This window comes from Hyaena hyaena, unplaced genomic scaffold (assembly GCF_003009895.1).
Source record: "Hyaena hyaena isolate Hyena2069 unplaced genomic scaffold, ASM300989v1 scaffold_112, whole genome shotgun sequence".
Taxonomy (NCBI): Eukaryota; Metazoa; Chordata; class Mammalia; order Carnivora; family Hyaenidae; genus Hyaena; species Hyaena hyaena.
This window is the reverse complement of record NW_024080744.1, coordinates 3,136,349-3,157,776: the sequence shown is the minus strand read 5'-3', so window position 1 is coordinate 3,157,776 and position 21,428 is coordinate 3,136,349. Positions and strand designations below refer to the sequence as shown.

Genomic DNA, 21,428 nt, shown 5'->3' with positions numbered 1-21,428 from the left:
AGAGACAGACAGACAGACAGACAGAATGTGAGCGGGTTAGGGGCAGAGAAAGATGGAGACAGAATTTGAAGCAGGCTCCAGGCTCTAAGCTGTCAGCACAGAGCCCAACGCAGGGCCCAAACCCATGAGCCGCGAGACCATGACCTGAGCTGAAGTTGGACTCCTAACTGACTGAGCCACCCAGGCATCTCTACATGAGACTCTTAATGATAGAGAACAAATGAGAGTTGATAGAGGGAGGTGGGTGGGGGATGGGCTATATTGGTGATGGGTATTAGGAAGGCACTTATTGAAATGAGAAGTAGGTGTTGTATGTAAGTGATGAATCACTGAATTCTACTGAAAACAATATTGCATGGTATGCTAACTAACTAGAATTTTAATAAAAACCTGGGCGGTGGGGGGAAACGGTGGTATATATACACAATGGAATGTTGTTCACCTATAAAAAAGAGGGAAAGCCTGCCATTTGCGACAACACAGGTGCACCTGGATGGTATTATGCTATGTGAAATAAGCCAGAGAGAGAAAGACAAATACTCTATCATCTCACTCATATGTGGAATCTAAAATTCAAAAGCAAACAAAACAAACAAAATAAGGAAAGAAAAAGAAAAACCTGAACCAACAGACACAAATAACAGATTGGTGATTGTGGCTGACAGAGAGGTAGTGGTGGGTAAAATGGGTGAAAGGGTCAGAAGATAGAAATTTCCAGTTATGAGATAAATAAGTCCTAGGGATGCAATGCGCAGCATGGTGACCATGGTTAGTAATACTGTAATATTATATATTTGAAAGTTGCTAAGAGAGTTCTCATCACAAGAAAAAAAATGTTCGTACCAATATATGGTGCTGAATTGTAATTAGACTTCTGGTGGGGATTATTTTATGATGTACCCGTATGAATATCAATATATGCAAATATATCAAATTATGTTGTTATATAAAGTTATATGTCGTTATATCTCAAGTTTTTTTTAAAAAACCTGATACTGTAGATGAAGAAACAGAGGCCTAGGTTACACAGTACCAAGAAACGGAAACCTAAGTCTGCCCGATGGGACTGCAGGCTTTTACCCCCTGGAGTCTGCCACGGCCATATGCTGTGTCTAGAACTGGAAGGCAAAGCTGAGGTTCCTGCCCACACCCCACTTCCCTATTTTCTGAATGTATTAGAAAAGCCCCTACAAACAAATCTGTGTCAACATCCTTCATTTTATAAGAGCACATCCAGAGAGGTAAAGTACTTTCCTAAAACCACCTGGAGAGTCAAATTCGAGAAGGCTACAGAGCTCAGTGAAGTGTCTCAAAACTGAACTCAGGCAAAGGGGGATGAAAACACTTTTTTAAAAGTGTTTATTTACTTATTTTGAGAGATAGAAGGAAAGAGAGCACACACACTTGCAAGTGGGGGAGTAACAGAGAGAGAGAGAGAGAGAGAGAGAGAGAGAGAGAGAGAGAGAGAGAGAGAGAATCCTAAGCAGACTCTGCTCCATCAGTACAGAACCCACCTTGGGCCTTGATCCCACCAACTGTGTGATCATGGCTCGAGTGGAGATCAAGAGTCAGACGTCAACCAGTGGAGCTACTCAGGCACTAGGAAAAAAATTTTAAAGCAAAGTAACTGTTCTATATCTTGATCGTGGTTGTGGTTACACCTTGTATACAATCACCAGTGGTTACATCTTGTACACAATCACCAAAATGATCAAACCGTATCTTTGAAATTGATGAATTTTAATGTATATACATAATAACGTAGATAAAGATGGAAAAGCAAACATATATACATAATTTGGGGTGATGCTCCATGAGCCAGACACCATGATGAATGCTTTGTAATTCTTATCTCATTATCTATGGACATAAATGTAGCCTGTCTAAACCACTCAGGTACATTTTCTGGAATTCCCTATCTCACTGTCAAAAAAATCTTACTTAGGACTAAATGGGACTTAATTTTTCCTAAGTTGAAGAGGAGGCCATGCTCCACGCTCTTGTCCACTCCACTCTCCATGTCTGTTGCTAGAAACGTTACAGCCTATATTTGCTAAGCACCCCCAGGAAGCCAGGCATGAATAATTCATTTAATCCTCCAACAACTCTTTGGGGTACGTGCTACTATCATCCCCACTTCATGGATGCTGAAGCTTAAGAACGAAGCCCTTAAAAAAAAGCTAGGGTGACACATCAGGAAGCAGCAGAGCCAACATTTGACTCCAGGGAGTCTGAGCCCCAGGGGTCATTTGCTCTCCACCATGCCACACGGCCTCCCAACCAGACACCAGCCAGGCTGCTGAGTGCTGCATGGGGCCATGGACTGACCTTGGGTAAATGACAAAGGATGCTTTTCCCAGTGTAGCTGCATCTCCAGACCAGACCAGCGTGGCCCCAGCTCACATCTGTGGTTCTGCTCCCAGTGATAGGCTGCTGGGATGAGAGACAGCCTGGGAACCTAGGAATCGGCACAGCTGCTGGGCGAAGGTGCATCCACAGGATCCAAAAGGCCCAGAGCATCATGGGAGAAGCCATTTGACTTAACACACAGCCCTTAAAAAATTAATTAAAAATTTTTAGTGTTTATTTATTTTTGATAGAGAGAGATAGAGTATGAGGAGGGAAGGGGCAGAGAGAGAGGGAGACACAGGCTGAAGCAGGCTCCAGGCTGTAGGCTGTCAGCCAAACACAGGGCTCAAACTCATGACCCACAGGATTATGCGCTGAGCCCAATTGGGATGCTTAATCGACTGAGCCACCCAGGTGCCCCAAAACATTTTTTAATGTGCGTTTACTCCCTTCGTCCCTGACATTCCTATAAAATGGAGAGACCTTCCCAGAATTTTGCGAGTGGTTCTCTGGCTGCTCTGGCTCCCAGCTTGTTGTTTCAGTTTCACTTTGATTATTTCCTTAATAAACGAAACCTTAAAAGGACTCCACCCCCGATGGCTGGTTCAACAACAGCTTGCTGCCTGTCTGCCTTTGCAGCAGTGACCATCAGAGAGGACAGGACCCTGGCCGAGATGCAGGCCCCAGGGGGCCCCAGTCCTGGGCAGACCTGCGTGCTGATCCTGATCTTCACAGTGCTTCTGCAGTCCCTCTGCGTGGCCGTGACTTATCTGTACTTCACCAGTGAACTGAGGCAGGTCAGTACAACATACGCAGTTCCTGACAGAGGCTCTCGGCAAACCTGGGTTAACTGCCTGTTTCCTCCTCCGTGAAGACCTTACAGTAGGAAAACCTGTTCCCTTTCTCTGCCTGTGGATCCTAACTGCTACTGAATGTAATTACTGAGGACCTTGTCAAAGTGAAAGGATTGTGTGTACCAGGTGCAGTTATAGTACTGGCTGAACCAGCTACTAGCAGATGCAGAAACAAAAGTCTGGAGGTGTTTTTTTTTTCTGCAACACTGTGTATAGTTTATAATACTAGCAATCGAACTAAAACCAAACCCGAGTCTTGAAATGTCGTCAGGTTTCTCTTTTTCCTCTAAGACATGGGTAAGTCAGGAGGGTAAGTCAGATCTTACCAGATGTTTTGATTTTAGATCGGTGGCGCTTCTGTGTTGACAAGAGTGAAGATATCGAGGACTGGCACTCATCTATTCGTTGGCCACAGACATGTCACCATAAAGCCTGTAATAAAGAGGTTACCATATGGACTCAGAATTTTACTGAGTTCATGATAAAATAATTGAAAATAAAACAATTGTCCTATGCCTGTGGGTAGTCAAGTAGGAATCCAGGTACATTTGACAGAGAAAAAAACCTTAGTGGCTTTTTAGTTCATGTGCACCTGAACCATATACACCTTTCAGAACTATGAGTGCAAAATGGCTGACAATAAACCAAGTCAGCTTTTGGCTTCTTATATATATTTTGACCGACTGTGTTTTATATAGAAGAGAGCTGTGAGCTGGAAGGAACTTTGGACACCCCTAACTTCGTAGATGAGGAGACTAGAGAGCCCCAGACAAAATGACTTATCCAAGCTCAGACAGAGCTTTGGAGGTAGAGCTGAAATCAGGTCTTCAGGCACCTAAGTAACATTCCTCCCCCCACCACAGGATGTCCACAGGGTTAATATATTTGCACCCTATGATGCACATTGATAAGGCAATATTACATCTGCCAGCTGGCTAGGAAATGCAAGTAGAGGGGTCTCAGAACAATGTGAACTATCCAAATGGCATAGACTGAGTATCTGTTAAGGAAATGTAGTTTGTAGACCCTGTGGAGTATAAATTTGTTTATATCAAATACTTGCAAATTTTTCCTTTGGATTTGGATGAAGTAGACTCTTGTTTGACTTGTAAGTAATTATGAAAGTGGTGGCTACCATTAGGTGACCGGTAAAGTCAGCTTTGCTGTAGGGCACATTCAGAAGAGCCTGTGTATCTGTAACTGAAACAGCAATGGAACTATGAGCATGCCTCTAGTTCTAAGTCTGCATGAGAGGCTGGAATACTGCTGTGTTTACAAGTTTGGAGCTAGAATGTCCTAACCTTTGTTCACTTTGCAACATAAACAGAATCAGTCTGTCTCTTTATTATGAAAGAATATCATTCCCTCAATTTGCTGACGTTACAAGTTGGTCTAATTTTAAGACTATATTAACTGGTTCTTGACTGAATGGACTTATGTAATTGTGTATACGATCAAGTAATTTTTTGAATTCTATAAAACTGGAAATTTCAAATAAACTTCACCATGTCCCCAGGTGCATACATTTTTCTTAACTGCGTAGTTATATATGTACACATATATTTATAGACATGAAGAAGAATTCATTGAGAGTGCCAGAAAGGGAAGAGAAATAACAGATACTGAGCAAATACTGTGTTCCAGGAACTTTGCAAAATAGTGCTCTATTTGATCCTTACAAAAATCTCGTAGTGGTGCCCAAGTGGCTCATCTAGCTCTTGATTTTGGCTCAGGTTATGATCTCAGGATCATGAGATCGAGCCCTGCATTGAGCTCTGCATGGAGCCTGCTTGGGATTCCCTCTCTCTTCCCTCTGCCCTTCCCCCACTCTCTCTCTCTAAAAAAATCTTGTAAATATCATTACCCCATTTTACAGATAAACTAAGGCTCAAGGAGTTAGGTGATTTGTCCAAGATTTTAAAGCTGGTTGAAGAGAAAGCCCAGTTTTGAACCCTGGCATTAAATAAGTGCTCAATAAACTGTGGCCATTGTAATTAGTATTGAGAAGTCTCTTGAAGTTGTCACCCTTTTCATCAGGAACGCTTGCAAGAAAAAATGAATCTGAGTCCCTTTGGTTGTCTGTGTAGAGTTTGGAAAAGCATGTTTAACTTAAATATTAATTTTCTGAAACGAAGCTCAGATTCCACTTTGGCTAATGAAACTTTCTAGAAGAGAGACTACGCAAGGATTTTAGGGAATGTGGCCTTAGGTGGGCTGAGTAATGTCTAACTGGAGCTTCGCAAATAAGCCTATAGACTAGCAATCACGAACAATGAATATGGGCTTAGCCTCTAACGTTTATTTCTCCCTGAGAACATTTTGTGACAAGGAGGCTGCCTATCACTGCAGCATCATATTTGGGAAAGACAAAGGAGAAGGGGATCCTTATCCCCCCCAATCTCCTTAAATGGTTTTTTATGGTATTTGTGGTTTGCAAAAAATAATTGTTAGAGACTAATGTCAGGGCAGCAGAGAGAGTCAGTGCTGCCACCCCAAAGTCCCTGAGTCAACTGGCAAAGGAGTCCACCCTATAGCCCACAAGTTCTGCCAAGGACTCTGGCCTAGACAGCTGCCATGTTTGCAATGACACCAACAGTAGTCACAGTGGAAATCCACTTGTCAGAACCAAGGGCTTCTGGAACAGAAGAGCAGGCACTGGGTACAAAAGCTGTGTCCCTGAGAAAATAGCACACACATCCCCCTGCCCTAACACCCACATGTGGTTATGGAGAGAATAGCTCTCATGTGAAGTGTGATGCAGGAAATTCATGCTTTGAAGTGGACAGGATGTGGGAAAGAAGGGGGGAGAGAGACACATCACATTAATCTTCATGAATCATTCTTGAAAAGCCACAGCAACCCCTCACTCATGCATCTAGTTTCTAGCATTGCCCAAAGTCTGTAGAAGGAAACACCAGATACGACAATGCAAGAAAATGTGGGGATGGGGAGCGTGGCTGGGGCTTTCTCTCTGGGTTTCTAGAAGAGAAATACCAAAATATCGGTCATTGTGACTTCTAAATGGTATGATTATGGGTGTCCTTTTTCCCTCTTTATTTTCCTTTTTATTTTATAAAATGTCTACAGTGAATGTCATAAAAGTATCTATGCTATCTACATATGATTTTCATGTAGATTTAAAGAACGTGGCATTTTTTATGTGGTCCTAACAGAAAACAGTCATACACAAAACTGTCCACAGACAACCGTATAAACAAGAGAAATCATCCAGAGACTGATTAGGAAGTAGGATTAGGGTGATTTTTGTGTGTTTTTTTTGTTTGTTTCTCATTTAGAAAAGTGTTCTTTACTTTTCCGTATTTGCCAGGTTGCCTGTGTACCAACAATGTTTCTAGGCTTCATTAAATTTGGGGGTAACAGTGGAGTCACATTAGCTTGTCAACCTCCCTCTCATGTAGACCTAGGGTCTTACTGAGTTTTCAGGGTTCTCCCTCCTACCTCCCAGATGTGTTTCTGGAAAATCCCCATAGGGCATCCAGAGCCCGTAGGCTGCACTTGGTTCTGGCCTGGGCTAGTCCCTGCTTCCGCCCTTTTCGGTTCCCAGGCAGCTAGCTGCCAGCTACCGTGGCTGTCTGGTCCCAGGCAGCCCTCAGCCTTGCCCCTTCTTGCCCCTGGCTCTACCTTCCACCTTCTTCATCCTTTCCTGCTGAGACAGCTTCTAACTGCTGTGAAGTAAGAACACCATCTCTCCCTCCTTTCTGTGGCATGCATGTCTTTTCCTCTCAACAGGTTACCGAAGTTTGTGAACCTGTTTATTCAGTTTTATCGTACCAATGTCTGGCCAGAGAGCACGCGTGCTGGCTGCACTGGGACGGTGTCCAGTGAGGCCAACTTGCTCTTCCTGGAACCACCCTCAGGTCTTGTACTGCATCCAGCTCTTTGTCTCCAGTCCTATGCCCTGATTTGCTAGATATGTTCTCATATTTCTAAACCATACATAACTGACTGCCTTTCTGGGAAATGCTTTTCCGTTCCCACATAGGTTGGAGATTAAAATAGAAGTCTATAAGGGAAGAGCTTGGGGTGGGTAGGGGCAAAGCAATGTCGGCTAATTCCACCGCCACTCCCAACTCGATTCAGGTGGCCCCAGCTGTCACCCCTACTGCATCTACTAGGCTGAATGTTCTTCTCTTGTAATTTAAAACAGGAAGAAAGAAAATAAACATTTAAAAGTAAATGAATGTTCTATGCCAGAGTGTGTGGAAGGAATTAATCAGCTCAGGTTTGTACTTTTGCCCTTGATGGACCTTGATCAAATGTCCAAGGAGTGCATGGCTGAGTACAAAATGGGTGACTCTGGCTGGGACCTCCCATAAACAAGTTATTTTGATCTGGAAGGAGGTTGTCTTTTTATAAGAAGGTGCATCATTAAGTTTGGTCTTTCCTTCAAGCTGTGGAGTCCCCTAAGTCCAAACAACAGATAAAAATGGCCATTTCCCCAGAGAAAGGCAATTAAGATTTGTACAGAAAAAATCACATATCCTCAATCCCAGTTGTTAAAAACAAAAACAGGAAGAAAAAAAACCCAATGTCTGACCTTGCACGGACTTCCCATTTTCCTTTGTAAAATTAACCAGTTATCACCCTGCAATGTGCTGACTGGTTTGGGATATCTGTGTGCATGCACTTGTGTGTGTGTGTGTGTGTGTGTGTGTGTGTGTAATATCAAGCTAGGACTTCATTGAAAATGACCTGGCCATTATAAATGTGTGCTCTCAATCAGAAGGAGGGGGCAAACCTTCAAACGGTGTTTCAAGTCTCTGCAGGTAAATTCCTAGATAGATTGTGTACAATTAATGAGACAATATTAAGATTTCCAGTGGCAATATCGTCCAGAGTTGGCCACCCAGAGGACTAGAAATCACAACAATAACTAGAATTTACTCAATAGCCAAAGCTCAGATCAAGACACAGAACATTGCCTACACCCCAAAGGATTTGTTTAATTTTTTTATTTAGGATGCTGGAATTTAAATGGACTCTATTGCCTACTTTGTACCTAGACAGCTTCCCAGCTTTAGAATGGGACCCCCACCATATCAGAGGTGGAAAGGACCTCAAAGATCACCACAATGAACCAGCTCAAAACTCAAATGAAAAACAGACACAGAAGAGAAAAAGCAATTTGTTGAGGGACACACAGCTGTTTAATGGCAGGACCGGTGAAGGGCACTGTGACCCAGGGTGTCTCGCCCACACCTGTATCCTTCCCACCACGCCTGACTGCTTACTTTTATTCACTAGACAAAGGACAGCACGCTTACCTTTATTTCAAGCCACGAGCTTATCCAAAGTACCAAGACTTCTCTGAATCTGTTATCAGTTCCTGTTGTTTTAACTTGTAAATGAACAAAAATAAAAAGCACTTTGGTGTATAATAATGTGTTATATTCCATCTGAACCCAGATGCAGGACAAATACTCCCAAAGTGGCATTGCTTGTTTCCTAAAGGAAGACGATATCTCCTGGGACCCCAACGATGAAGAGAGTATGAACAACCCGTGCTGGCAAGTGAAGTGGCAGCTCCGTCAGTTTGTTAGAAAGGTAGGTGCACCACCGGGTCATTCCGCCAGCACACACAGCAGGGCGTGAGAGAAAGAACACTGAGTATCCTCAAGCGTAGATGCCTCATTTTGCAAGGGAGGCGATGGAGGCCCAGGGTATTTAAGTGATCTCGCCCAATTTCCTAAAACTAGAAAAAAGTGGAACAGCACCAGACAGGGGGTCCTGGCTGACCCCTGGTCTACAGTTCATTCCTCTACTCCAGAGAGCCTCCCCATCTAGTCCACCCTTTTTATCTCCCATTGTGGGAAATCGAGGCACAGACTGGGCAAGGTGTTCAAGATCACACAACGATAAAAGATGTGTGTGGTTTTGTTGTTGTTCAGAAGACAAAAGAAGCCAAATAATGGTGTTTTATATTATTCACACCTTGTTGATGTCTGGAGTTAAATATATACTTATTTTTGTCTGTGTATAGAGATGAAAAGAGAGGAAAGGAAGAGGGAACAAAGAGACGCGTTGGGAACTTGAAGGTGATGACATCTCAATGTATAGTCAACAAGTGACAAATTACAAAATATGATCTGTTTATGGGCACAGGATCACTAGCAGAAACACTATGTTAGCTGGCAGTTTATTTCACTAAATTACATTATTTTGCTTTCATTGTTTTTGCCATCTGCCTTCCAGAAAGGTCAGATGAGAACATGGATATAAAAATACCCTGTATGCACCATTATTGTTTAAAAAAATACTGGGGACATTCCCAGGGCAGGAAGAAGATGTGTTTTAAAGGTATGATTGCAAGTCCATTGTTTATGCCCTGTCTGTCCATATAAACGGTGTTACGTCAGCGGTTAGAGCTCCAATTTATAACCCCAAGCAGTCCTCATAGTAGACCCCAGACATCACCTATGATGCCATTTCTATGAGAAATGGAATCCGACTTTGCCTGGAGGCCGGGGAAGGGTGCCCACCACCCCACAACACAAGCTGTATGATTCAGCTGTGGCTCCGTGGCCCCAGGTGGCAAAGACCCGGACAAACCCGAGGGTGGGAGGAATGGGGCTCTGCAGTCCCTGGCGCGCATGGGGGCAGCCCCGCAGGTGGCAGGGGAGAGGAACTCAGAACTAGGGCATAAATCTGGAGACTGAGATGGGGACTGGAAGCCGGGGCTGGGAGTGGGGGATTAGAGAAGCAGTGAGAATAGATTTCACATACCTCTTTCCTGCTGTTCTTTCTCTCCCTCCCATCCTCACGTGCTGCCCCTAACTAGAACAGGCAGCAGCTGACAGAGAGTGCAGATGGGTGGTGGGAGTATAGGGTGGAAAGATTTCCCTTTATTTTTCAGGCACCATTAGTGGAACAGACTATTTCCAGTAAACATCCTATGCCCATTACATATGATATCTCATTTAATCCTCATAACTGCTCTGTGAGGAAGGAAGCATTATGATCTTCCTCCTTTTTTTTTTTAATAGATGAAGAAATTAAAGTTCACCTCAATTAAGTAACTTGAGCAAAGTCTCCCAGAACTAGTGATTGACAGATCTGAATCCGTACTATCTGACCAGACTGTCGTTATTCTTTCAGTCTGTTTCCCACACTATAGGAATTACCCTTCTCTCTTTCCTGCTGCTCCTCCCTCTTCCTTCCTCCCTTCTGTCCCAAAATGAGAGAGGCACAGAGACTATGCTGAGGCCACATCTCCTTTCCTTTCCATATACCGATGCCCACTGTGTTACTGGCAGACCCTCCATTATCAGGTCAGGGCTTGAGGCCAAGCGGAAGGCGGAGAGCTTCTGATCTGGGGTGGGAGTGCAGAGGAGGGGAGTTTTTGCCTGTTCCCACATTAACAACAGTGGCAGGAAAGGAAGGCAGCGATGGATAAAGGCCCAGGTAGCAGAGCTGGGTGGAGGCGAGTTTAGAAGCTGTGGATGCGCAGTCAGCATTAGCCCATCTCATAGAAAGGCTAAGGTTTCACTCTTTCTTACTGGTTTTCCCCACTGGTTAGTACAAAGAAAGTGATGCTACTTGTTTAATAAAGATGTTGGAACGTGGTAAAATATGTTGATGTGAAGAATGCCCTAGCCACGTGCCAGAAATGAGAGAAGGACACCGTGTTGCAGGTCCCGGCTTGATGGGCTCTGTATGTCCGTGGGCATCCCGACAGAGTGGAAGTGGGCCTTACATCGCGAGACCTGGGCCTGCCCGATGCAAAGCCCTTGAATGCTCTTATGTAGTGCACGTATATACACACTTGCATGCAGACACACATCCCACACAGAGAGAGTGAGGTGGTATGCTCGCCGCATCCAGTAGCTTCAGGGGGCTTGGGGAACATTAGCCTGTCTTCACTTGGCAGCTGGCACCTTCCTCTTGTGTTGCTCAAGGTGTGGTCTTTCAAAGACTTCATCCAGAAACAGAGCTTTCCCAGACAGAGGACCATCCTCGGTCACCATGCGGCGACAGCTGCCTCTGCCTCAGTATTCGCACCATCTCCCGCCCTCCCCCACACAAACTCTGCTTAAACAACTGAAGCTTCTGAGGTTGATGTCCTATGTAGAGATTTCATCTCAGATACCCACAAGAAGAGCCGTAGGCATTCTGTAGTCAGTTTAACTATTTTTAGGGAAATTAACAAGCTTTATTCAATACTGTTTGCAGATTTTGAGAACCTATGAGGAAACCATTCCTACAGTTCCAGGTAGTATCTTTTTCATTGTTATTTTAATTTTCTACTGTCAACTTCATGGCAGGGTGACTAGCTCTCCAGCCATTTTTCTCTGCTTGTATCTACACAACCCCCTCCAACTCCTCCTGTGTCTCAATCCACTTGATTCTATTTTCTATCTGCATTGACAGTCAGAACACTTAGGGCCAAATCTGTGCCCCACCCATGGTCAAAACTTTATTTCATCGGAATCTTATTTTCCCAGTGTGGACTTTCCTCTCGCCTCAATTTGTTCAATTATTTATTTTTTACTTGTGAGTGTTTCATAAATGAGCCATCTAAATCCTTTCTGGAACGTGGCTGAAAGTAAGATAAATAAAGTCCCCAAAGTAACTCATCTTCTCTACTCTGACCACCACTAAGCTCTATGCCCTTCCCTACACAAAAGCCCCTCACTTTGTCATTTTTCCCAGCAATCTTTCACCCACCCACCCACCACAAGTCTCCTCTCATGATCCCTCAGCCATGGCCACCTTCCTCTTCATGGTCAGCACCCTGCTCTTAACCCACATCCTCTCTAAGGGTTATTCTCCAGGCTGGCTTCTTCCCTTCCTGGCTCTTCATACAACTGGCCCCTTTTCATTCTCATCTTGTCACCTAAATGTTACTTCTTCAGAGAGAACGTCCCCAGCTACCTTACTTAGGTAAGGTAATGAACACTTATCTTGTCCATTTCCTTTCATATATAATTTATCTGTGTGCTATCTGATTCCCCACCACATTAAAAATACACAAAGATAGAACAGATGTCTATCTCTCTCATCTCTCTATACCTAGCACCTAACTCTATGCTCAAAATCTATTAGATTCTTTTATTCCCTTGACCCTTAGGTGGACCACCTTTGGTATACACATGTGTGTATTTTGATTGAGATGAAATTCACATAACATACAAGTTACCTTTTTGGGGGGAGGGGACGTTGTAAAAGGTATCATTCTCATTTTATTTTTTAATTGAAGTATAGTTGACATACAATAATATATTCATTTTAGATGTACGCCATAGTGATTTGACATGTATATACATTGCAAAATGCTCACTACAGTAAGTATAGTTAACATCTGTCACCATACAGGATTGTTACAATATTATTCACTATCTTCCACATGCTGCATTTTATACACCATGACTTATTTATTCTATACTGGAAGTTTGTACCTCTTAATCACCTTCACCTATTTTGTCCATCTCCCCACATCACTCCCTTCTGGGAATCACCAGTTTGCTCTCTGTATTTATGAGTCTATTTGTCTTGCTTTGTTTGTTTGTTTGGTTTTGGATTCCACATATAAGTGAAATCTTACATTATTTGTCTTTATCTCTCTAACTTATTTCACTTAGCATAATACCCTCTGTGTCCATCCATGTTCTCTCAAATGGCTAGATTTCATTATTGTTTATGCCTGAGTAGTATTCCAATGTGTGTGTGTGTGTGTGTGTGTGTGTGTGTGTGTGTGTGTGTACACACAGCTTCTTTATCCATTTATCTTTTGATAGACACTTAGGTTGCTTCTATATCTTGGCTATTGTAAATAATGCTACAATGAATATAACGGTGCATATATCTTTTCGAGATAGTGATTTCATTTTCATTTTCTTCGGATAAATATCTAGAAGTGGAATTGCTGGATCATATGGTTTTCCTATTTTTAATTTTTTGAGAACTCCATACTGTTTTCCACGGCGGCTGCACCAATTTACATTCCCGCCAACAGTGTAGTAGTGTTCCCTTTTCTTCACATCTTTACCAACCCTTGTTGTTTTTTATCCTTTTTGTATTATCACATCTGAGGTGGTATCTCATCGTGCTTTTGATTTGTGTTTCTCTGATGATGAGTGATGCTGAGCGTCTTCTCATGAAGGAATGGCCTTACATGGAAGGGGTTCTGTGGGAACCAGAAGTGCAGTCCCCTCTGGTTGCCAGAACCAGACACTTCAAGGGTGTTCCCTGTGTGTACCCTCCTGTCGTGACTGGGCCACAACTGCTGGTGAGCGTGACTGGCCATAGGTCTGGCTATGGCTGCTGTGGGTGCTCTGCTGGGTGGGGCTACCTGCCCTGGGTCAGAAGCCACTTTGGAAGGACACTGGTCTCAGCTGAGGTCACCCCTGATGTGTGGCAAGGAAGGAGCAGCTTTACAGGGACATTGATCTCAGCTGAGCTACTTTAGGGGGGCAGCTCCCCTGGGATGGGCAGACTCAGGGGCACAGGTCCACAGGGTAATGTCAGGACGAAGCAAGTGGTGCTAACAAGATAGATGGACAAAGTCAGAACTGGCACCGGTCAGTGCATCAGGCCAGCGAGGCAGAAGGAGGGCAAGATAAAAGGCTGCCAGCACTTCTGCATCACCCCTCCCCCCACAAATTTCCTACAGACCCCTGCTCTTCTATCATGTGCCCTAAAATGAGTCAATGAATCTCCTTTGCATATGGCCCAGGCACTTTTGAAACTGCTCCCCTGTGCCATGTCTTGGAGTGAGTAAGTTTGTATGCAGGCCCTTTAAAAGCAGAGTCTCCATGTCTGCTGGCCCACTGGCTCTCCTGGAGGTGAGCCCCACTGATTTTCAAAGCTGGACATTGTGAGAGCTCATCTTCCCAGTGTAGGCCCCTGGGAAGGGAGGCGGTGCCCCATGTGGGGCTAGACTCCCTTAGTCCCCAGGGGGAATTTCACACCTATGATATCCCACCCCTCACTTATAGACTGCCTCACCTGGGGTGTGGGTCCGGACCAGACCTTGTCTCTGCCACTTTCAACTCTTCTCCATGTGACTCTTTCTTTTTCTCTTTAGCTGTGGAAGCCCTGTCCTGCTAGTCTTCAGGTCCTTCTCAGGGAGCATTGCTCTGTACGTAGTTGTAGCCTTGATGTGTCCATGGGAGGATATAAGCTCAGGATCTTCCTACTCCACCACCTTCAAAAATTTTACAATTAATCATTTTGAAGTGCACAGTGTAGTGGCAGATGGTACATTCCCAATATTGTGTCACTACCATCTCCACATAGGAGGTTCTTAATACAGGGGTGCCTGGGTGGCTCAGTTGGTCGAGTGTCTGACTCTTGATTCCTGCTCAGGTCATGATCTCATGGTCATAAGACTGGGCCCCAAGTGAGGCTCTGTGGTGGATGTGGAGCCTGCTTAAGATTCTCTCTTTCCCTCTCCCTTTCCCTCTGCCCCTCCTCCATTCATGCACACATTCTCTCTCTCTCTCTCTGAAAAAGGGGAGTTCTTAATACATATTTTTTAAATGAATACATAAGTAAAGAAAACTATTAAATCAATTTACTACTTCTTCACATTTGGCTCATCATAGCCCCATTTTCCCATATTAATGCCCATAGAGGCCTAACTACATATACCAGAGACTTACATCCTAGGCCACACCAGCCTGGCAGAGGAGAAAATGTTCTTCCATTTAAGTGTTGCAAGGATGTCTTTCTACGTTTCAACTATTCTTTTTCCCTTTTTAAAAAGTGTTTATTTATCTTGAGAGAGAGAGATAGAGAGAGAGAATGAGTAGGAGAGAGAGAATCCCAAGCAGACTCCTCACTGTCAGTGCGGAGCCCTATGCAGGGCTTGATCCCATGAATTGGGAGATCATAGCCTGCCCCAAAATCAAGAACTGAACACAATCAACTGAGCCACCCAAGTGCCCTGTCAACTATACTTTTTCAATATGATAAGCTTCCTCATTACTTAACAGCTCCTTTTTTTTTTTTAATTAAATAGGCTTTATTAAACATGAAGGATAAGACTTGGTCCCAGGGTCTAAACATTCTTTCACCAAAAGCAAAAGTGGTTGTTAGAACACTGAATACTCTTTCTCTTCTCATGAGGCACAACAGATCTATGATCTATTGTAGATTACTATTTTCAGTGTTGTAAGAAAAATACTCTTTGTTACTCATCTCAATAAGATGTAGAAATTGTGTACTAATCAGCATACCTAGATGTATTGACGACACCCAAATAGACACATTCACGGGTTTCTTTTCCAGGAAGTATTTGCTATAGACTCTAAAGACTCCTCTTTAGAATTTGCTTTTATATCTAGGTTTTCCCTTATCCTTGCAATTACCTCAAATGCAAGATATTTATCATTGGATTCAGTTACTGAATATTTTAAAACAAAGTGTTAAGGTCTAAGGGCAGGCAAGGCATTATGAATTATTTAACAGTGGGAGTTAAAGATGAATGGACACATCAACCTTGAAAGCTGAGCATTCTGAGAGAGTTATGTAATTGATCATGCATCCTCATGATATATTTTGGTCTTCAGTACTGTACAAATGCCTCCTCATCCTGAATAAGTAATAAGTCATACCAGATAGCTGGAAGTGACTCCATTTCCTATTTATTCCTTCCCTTTTTTACCACCTCTTCTCAATTCTCCCACCTACTAGCCTAGATTAAGGCCTCCTGTTCTCAGTCCTGATCATGTACTTGCCAGTCTCCAGCCCTCTCACCTTGTAACCATCAAACCTTACTTTGAGACAGGATAGCTGAAAGTACAACACATCATCTCTTTACTTCCCTGCCCCAAATCATTCAGAATCCACAGCTGCAAAATCCAAATCTCTTACCTTAACATTCAAATCCTCTGTAGTTTGGCTCTTCATTCAAGCCTAAAACTGAACCTCTCCCATGTCTGTGTCCCAGGAATGTTTTGTGAGTCCTGCCTCTGGCCACTGGCCTAAATCTCAGAGAATGCCCTTCTTCCAGTCCTCCTTCCCAAGCTTGCCCATCCTCATCCTATTCAGATCATTGTCTTTGTACCTCAAATATTTGCTTACATTCATTGATTTCTATTCTTTCTCCTTGCTCCTAAAAGAGTGCCTGGCATAGATGTGATGGGCACTTCGGTTTGTTGGAGCAAGTGTTAGCACAAACCCTCCCCTGACCTCAGTTCTCCAATAAGTAGGAATCTCTTCCTCTTCTGAACACCCATCACCCTTTATTTATATTTCTCACAGGTAAATTTTCACTTTCTAACTTATATCATTCCTAAAAGACTATGGGTCCTTTGAGGGCTCAGTCAGTGTAATCAGTGACTAATCTTTGCAGCCCATATATGGCATAGTGTAATGCCTCATTCCTGGCAATATGAAAGAATATAATTTATCTTAACAACCAGTAGAAGCACACTTGGGAAGTTTGAGGTGATTTTGTTAAAGAGGTAGTTTGTTGGGGCATCTGGGTGGCTCAGTCAGTTGAGTGTCTCACTCTTGATCTTGGCTCAGGTCACGACCCCGGAGTCGTGGGATGGAGTTCCACATTGGGCTCATGCAGAGCATGATCCTGCTTGGGATTCTTTCTCTCCCCTTCTCTCTCTGCCCTTCCTCCACTCATGCTCTCTCTGTCTCTGTCTCTCTCTCACTCTCTCTTTCTCTCTCTCAAAATGAATAAAAATTAAAGAATTAAGGGGCAATATGTCGAATTTGTATACTTAAAGGCTGTTCCAGAGTACTTTGGAATGTGATCAATAGGTGTTGTTTATTATGATCTAGTGAGCCAGTGATTTTTATGTTTACATACTGATTTTTATGACCAGTATGCCAATTCACATTTCTCTTGGGGTGGTGATGACGGGGGGTTGCGGGGGAGGGGGTGGGGGATGACTGTTGGATACCAGTCTGTAGCATCTTTGGACCATTGTTACACTGCTACTCCTTTAGAATCAGGATCACTCTGATTGTCTCTATATATAACTCAAAGTGGAAATTTGCCAACACTTGGTTATTTGTGCATTTTAAATGACTCAGCAGAATTACTACATGTCCACCATTATTTATTTGTTTGTTTTTTATTTGTTTATTTTGGAAAAGGACCAGAATCTCCACTTTGTTGTATTCTGGTTGGACCTTACCTCTGAGGTGCCAATAAATTATAATCCAGGTTGCTGCTTACTCTTCTCGTCTAAAACACTTTGAAAATTAAACATAAGCTGGGATAGATGGCTCATCATACTCAAATGTGGCCTGTTTTTATGAATCATACAATCAACTTTGGAAGCCCAATGTGCTTATGATGTCTGATCAATAACAGTTCTGAATAGCAATGTATTTGAAAAGTAGTTTGACAAGTGCTGAAGATTCTTTGTCATTTTTCTTCTAGAAAAGCAGATAAATATTCCTTACCTAGTAAGAGAAAGAGGTCCTCAGAGAGTAGCAGCTCACATTACTGGAACCAGTCGGAGAAGAAGCGCATTCCCAGTTCCAAGTAAGAGAAATAACAAATATACTATGGTTTCAAGGAAGACAATGGAAAAATTTGTTCCAAATAATTTGTTCTTTCAACTTCTACATGAAATGTCTATATGGCTATGTACAAAATGTTCAGTGGGGACTGGGGCTCAGATTTGCTCTTTTTCAGAAGGAAAATTACAAGATTATGCCATAATCTTGTCACAATCTTGTCTTGTCACAAGACAAGAATGCTGTCTTGGAGTTTCCCCCACTCCTATATGTGCTTTTCTTCTTCTCCTTCTTCAGAGTAATTTCTCTTTCTCACTCCATCAAATCTTCCTCCTCTTCAGAAGTTCCAAATCAGTCATATACTTTCACCAGGAGTGACTAGCTACACCTTGTGGCATTTGTACTTGGTTGAACTATGGGAAATTGTCAATAGTTGACCATTTTTCACTTAGAGAAATGTCAGTTTCATATAGTTTAAACAATATGGTAAGCTTACTTCTTAACTAAAGAACAGGTGTCCATACAGTGCTATAACAATGCAAGAGTCTTACAGTCTGGATACCCACATTGGGATACCAGCTCCTCTTTACCTAGATATATGTTTTGAGCAAATTACTTAGTCAAATAAAGCTTCAGTTCCTTCATATATAAAGTAGAGATCATCTTTAACTCATAAAATAGTGAAGATTAGCACAGGCAAAATTCCTGTGTATTGTGAGTACTCAATAAATAGTTGTCTTTATTATTACAAAAGGTTTTATCTCAAGTTAAAGAAATTTCAAGTATCAGTTAAAAGATGAAAAGAATTGGAATTTTTTTTTCATTTTTTCCCTGGGCAATTGCTTTCCTGGTATTCCTGAACTCTTGTTTTACAGTTGTGGGATTTTTAAAAAAAACTTCTTTCCTGGGCAGTTGTCTTCTTGGTATTCCTGGACTCATGTTTTATGAATGAGAGACATGGTCTGCCTATGAGTGAGATCATTATTATAACATTGCTACTTACTATTTATCAAGAAAAACAAGTCGTTTTGCCCTGTTGAAAAATTAAACTTTACACCAATCTTGGAGATGAGCCCAAAGTTTAAAGGAGTATCATATTTTGGTAGGGTCCTTTTTCATTCAAAGTCTTTGGGAGTTAAAGATTCAGGGGTCTAAAGACCTTTAAATTTGGGCCTCTTTGCTAAACCTTACACCCTGTCTTACTGTGTACTGGAGATACTTTCTGTTTGAATGGTGCCTTGGATTCTGGATTGCTGAGAGACACCAAGAAGGAATCCAAAGCGACCCAAAGGAATAACAGTAAGTTCTGAACTCCAGGTTTAAGGAAATAGATATGTTTCTTTTGGTTTCCTTATATGTTGTTCATTTGAGTTCACCTGCCTAGGAAGGGAGGCAGCGGTTTGGGACAGAAATCCTGCCCAGGCAGATTGCCATTCCCTGTGCTACAGTTTAGAGATGAATTTGGCAGATATAGTGTTAGGTGGTGGATAAGGTACAGAAAAGAAAGGGACTCACAATAGGTTGCAATGACACAGTAGCCTCCAGATTTCTGTAAGAAAATTTAGAATCTTGTAAGACTGAAGGAGCAAGAGGGTTTATATTAGATTGAAATTCTTTACAATCCCAACCCCAAAACTGGCTAGCAATAGCTACTGAGATATTTCTTGCCTTTGCTACAAACTTCCTTCTTCTAACTTTCTTTCTCTCTACACTTCCTCCAGGCTCCAAGAATGAAAAAGCTTTGGGCCAGAAAATAAACTCCTGGGAATCATCAAGAAAAGGACACTCATTCTTGAATAATTTGCACTTGAGGAATGGAGAGCTGGTTATTCATCAGAAGGGGTTTTATTACATTTATTCCCAAACATACTTCCGATTTCAGGAACCTGAGGAAACAGAACAGAACAGAAAGAGAAACACACAAATGGTACAATATATTTACAAATACACAAGTTATCCTGACCCGATACTGCTGATGAAAAGTGCTAGGAATAGTTGTTGGTCTAAGGACTCAGAATATGGACTCTATTCCATCTATCAAGGTGGGATATTTGAGCTGAAGGAAAACGACAGAATTTTTGTCTCTGTAAATAACGAGCAACTGATTGACATGGACCAAGAATCCAGTTTTTTCGGGGCCTTTTTAATTGGCTAAATAATCTGCAAAGAAAAAAACAGTATTCTCAAAGTGACCATTCACAACAAAGCAAGGAAGCCTAAGCAAAGCTGCCTCAACCAAAAGACCAAAAAAGCAACACATGGTTTTCTAATATCTGTGAAAGTGACCAAGTCTAAGAAAACAACCAAGACCTGGAAGAAAGCAAAATTGCCAAAAGAACCTTCAGGGCTCTACCTGATATCAGTTTGTGAGTGGAAATCTAGAAGATTCTGTTTCCAAACACTTGTGTACTATAAACATCTGTTTTTATTATCTGCTCTGGTGTAGATTCTAGAAGATTAATGACCCAGCTCTTAAGTAATATATCATCTTGGTCACTTCCAGGTTGCCCTAAGGGACGACATTCCCCAAGTTGGAAGAGAAAGGGAAACCAGTAAAAGGTCACGATCTTGGGAGGCAATCCTCTGCTGACACATGCGATGCGTGAAGGCAATTTGTGTTGTGCGTGACGTCACAGGAGGTATCTCACAGATCTGGATTTGGTGGAAATAAGAACATTGTACTCAAAATAATATCATGTTAAAAAACAAAGAAACTAAATTTATGTTGATGGAATATGGAGCCATTTCTGAATGGCTTGTGCTTTTTCCTACCAAAAGTCAAACTGGCCGAAAGCACTTATATTTTTGATAAAGGACACTGTGGTGAGCGAACAGCTAATCAGAAATCAGGGAATTTAGTCTCATGGGGGCAAGAAGAGAAATGGGAAAGTGGAAATGACAAACACAGGACAATCAGCAGAAAAGAGCCAAAGAAAGATCTGATTCCCACTCCCTACCCTCCTACCCAATCCTCCACTGCCAAATGTCTTATGTAGCATCATCTCCTTAAGGTTGTATCATTTTTTTTTTGCCTCTGCCAGAAGAACAGCAATTGTTTTTATCTTCTAAAACTGTGACACAAAGCATAATATTGTGCCATTTAATCTAACCAGTTGAAGAAAAAATTAGTAGGCATATTTGTCTAATCTCTTCTAGTTATTATCCTAAACACAGTTTAATTTATACTTTTGTATTGTGTGCTCATTTAAATGTGTCTGATCAAATAGCTCTTTTTCAAAAATGCTCATTTAAATTTAAATTTACAACATGCTGCAGATACCTGGCACTTCTGGCCCTTCTACTCTATTTTCCAAAACACTAGTCAAGTTTTTACATACTGAAAAATTTACTTGTTATTCTGTTTTTCAAATCCTGCTTCCTCTCTCTAGAATATAATGCTGTGATAGCAGGGGACATTTAGTCCTATTAACACATCTGTAACCTCCATACCTGGGACAGTACCTGAATATAGCACCCACACAAAATGTATTTGTGAATAAATGAAAGACTGGGTAAATGAATACCTAGTCATATGGGAAAAAAATTTACAATGTCCTTGCCTGATCCCTTACACTGAAAAAAACTTCGAGGAATTTAAAAAGTAACCTCAAAGTGAAGAAGACCTATTATTTTTTTATTTTTAAATTTTTTTTTAAGATTTAATTTTTAAGTTCTGTCTACACTCAATGAAGGCCTTAAACTTACAACCCCAGGATAGAGACACATGCTCCACCAGTCAAGCCAGAGAGGCGCCCCGAAGAAGAACTTCTAAACAAAAAT

The 21,428-nt window shown here is 42.1% G+C and overlaps 1 protein-coding gene across 1 annotated transcript; it reads left to right on the top strand.

Moving 5' to 3' along the window:
* The first annotated feature begins 2,980 nt into the window (after positions 1-2,980).
* Positions 2,981-21,428, top strand: TNFSF10 (TNF superfamily member 10). The gene is made up of 5 exons (XM_039236493.1): positions 2,981-3,146; positions 8,631-8,768; positions 11,394-11,433; positions 17,569-17,673; positions 19,370-21,428. Exons 1-5 carry the CDS (start codon positions 3,024-3,026, stop codon positions 19,801-19,803), a joined length of 840 nt encoding a protein of 279 aa, XP_039092424.1. The 5' UTR covers positions 2,981-3,023; the 3' UTR covers positions 19,804-21,428.

Bases quoted from the DNA above. Each gene is read 5' to 3' on its own strand.
- TNFSF10 (XM_039236493.1), top strand. From the start codon at position 3,024: ATGCAGGCCCCAGGGGGCCCCAGTCCTGGGCAGACCTGCGTGCTGATC. The intron at 3,147-8,630 runs GTCAGTACAACA...ATCTGAACCCAG, and splicing joins TCACCAGTGAACTGAGGCAG to ATGCAGGACAAATACTCCCA. The intron at 8,769-11,393 runs GTAGGTGCACCA...TACTGTTTGCAG, and splicing joins TCCGTCAGTTTGTTAGAAAG to ATTTTGAGAACCTATGAGGA.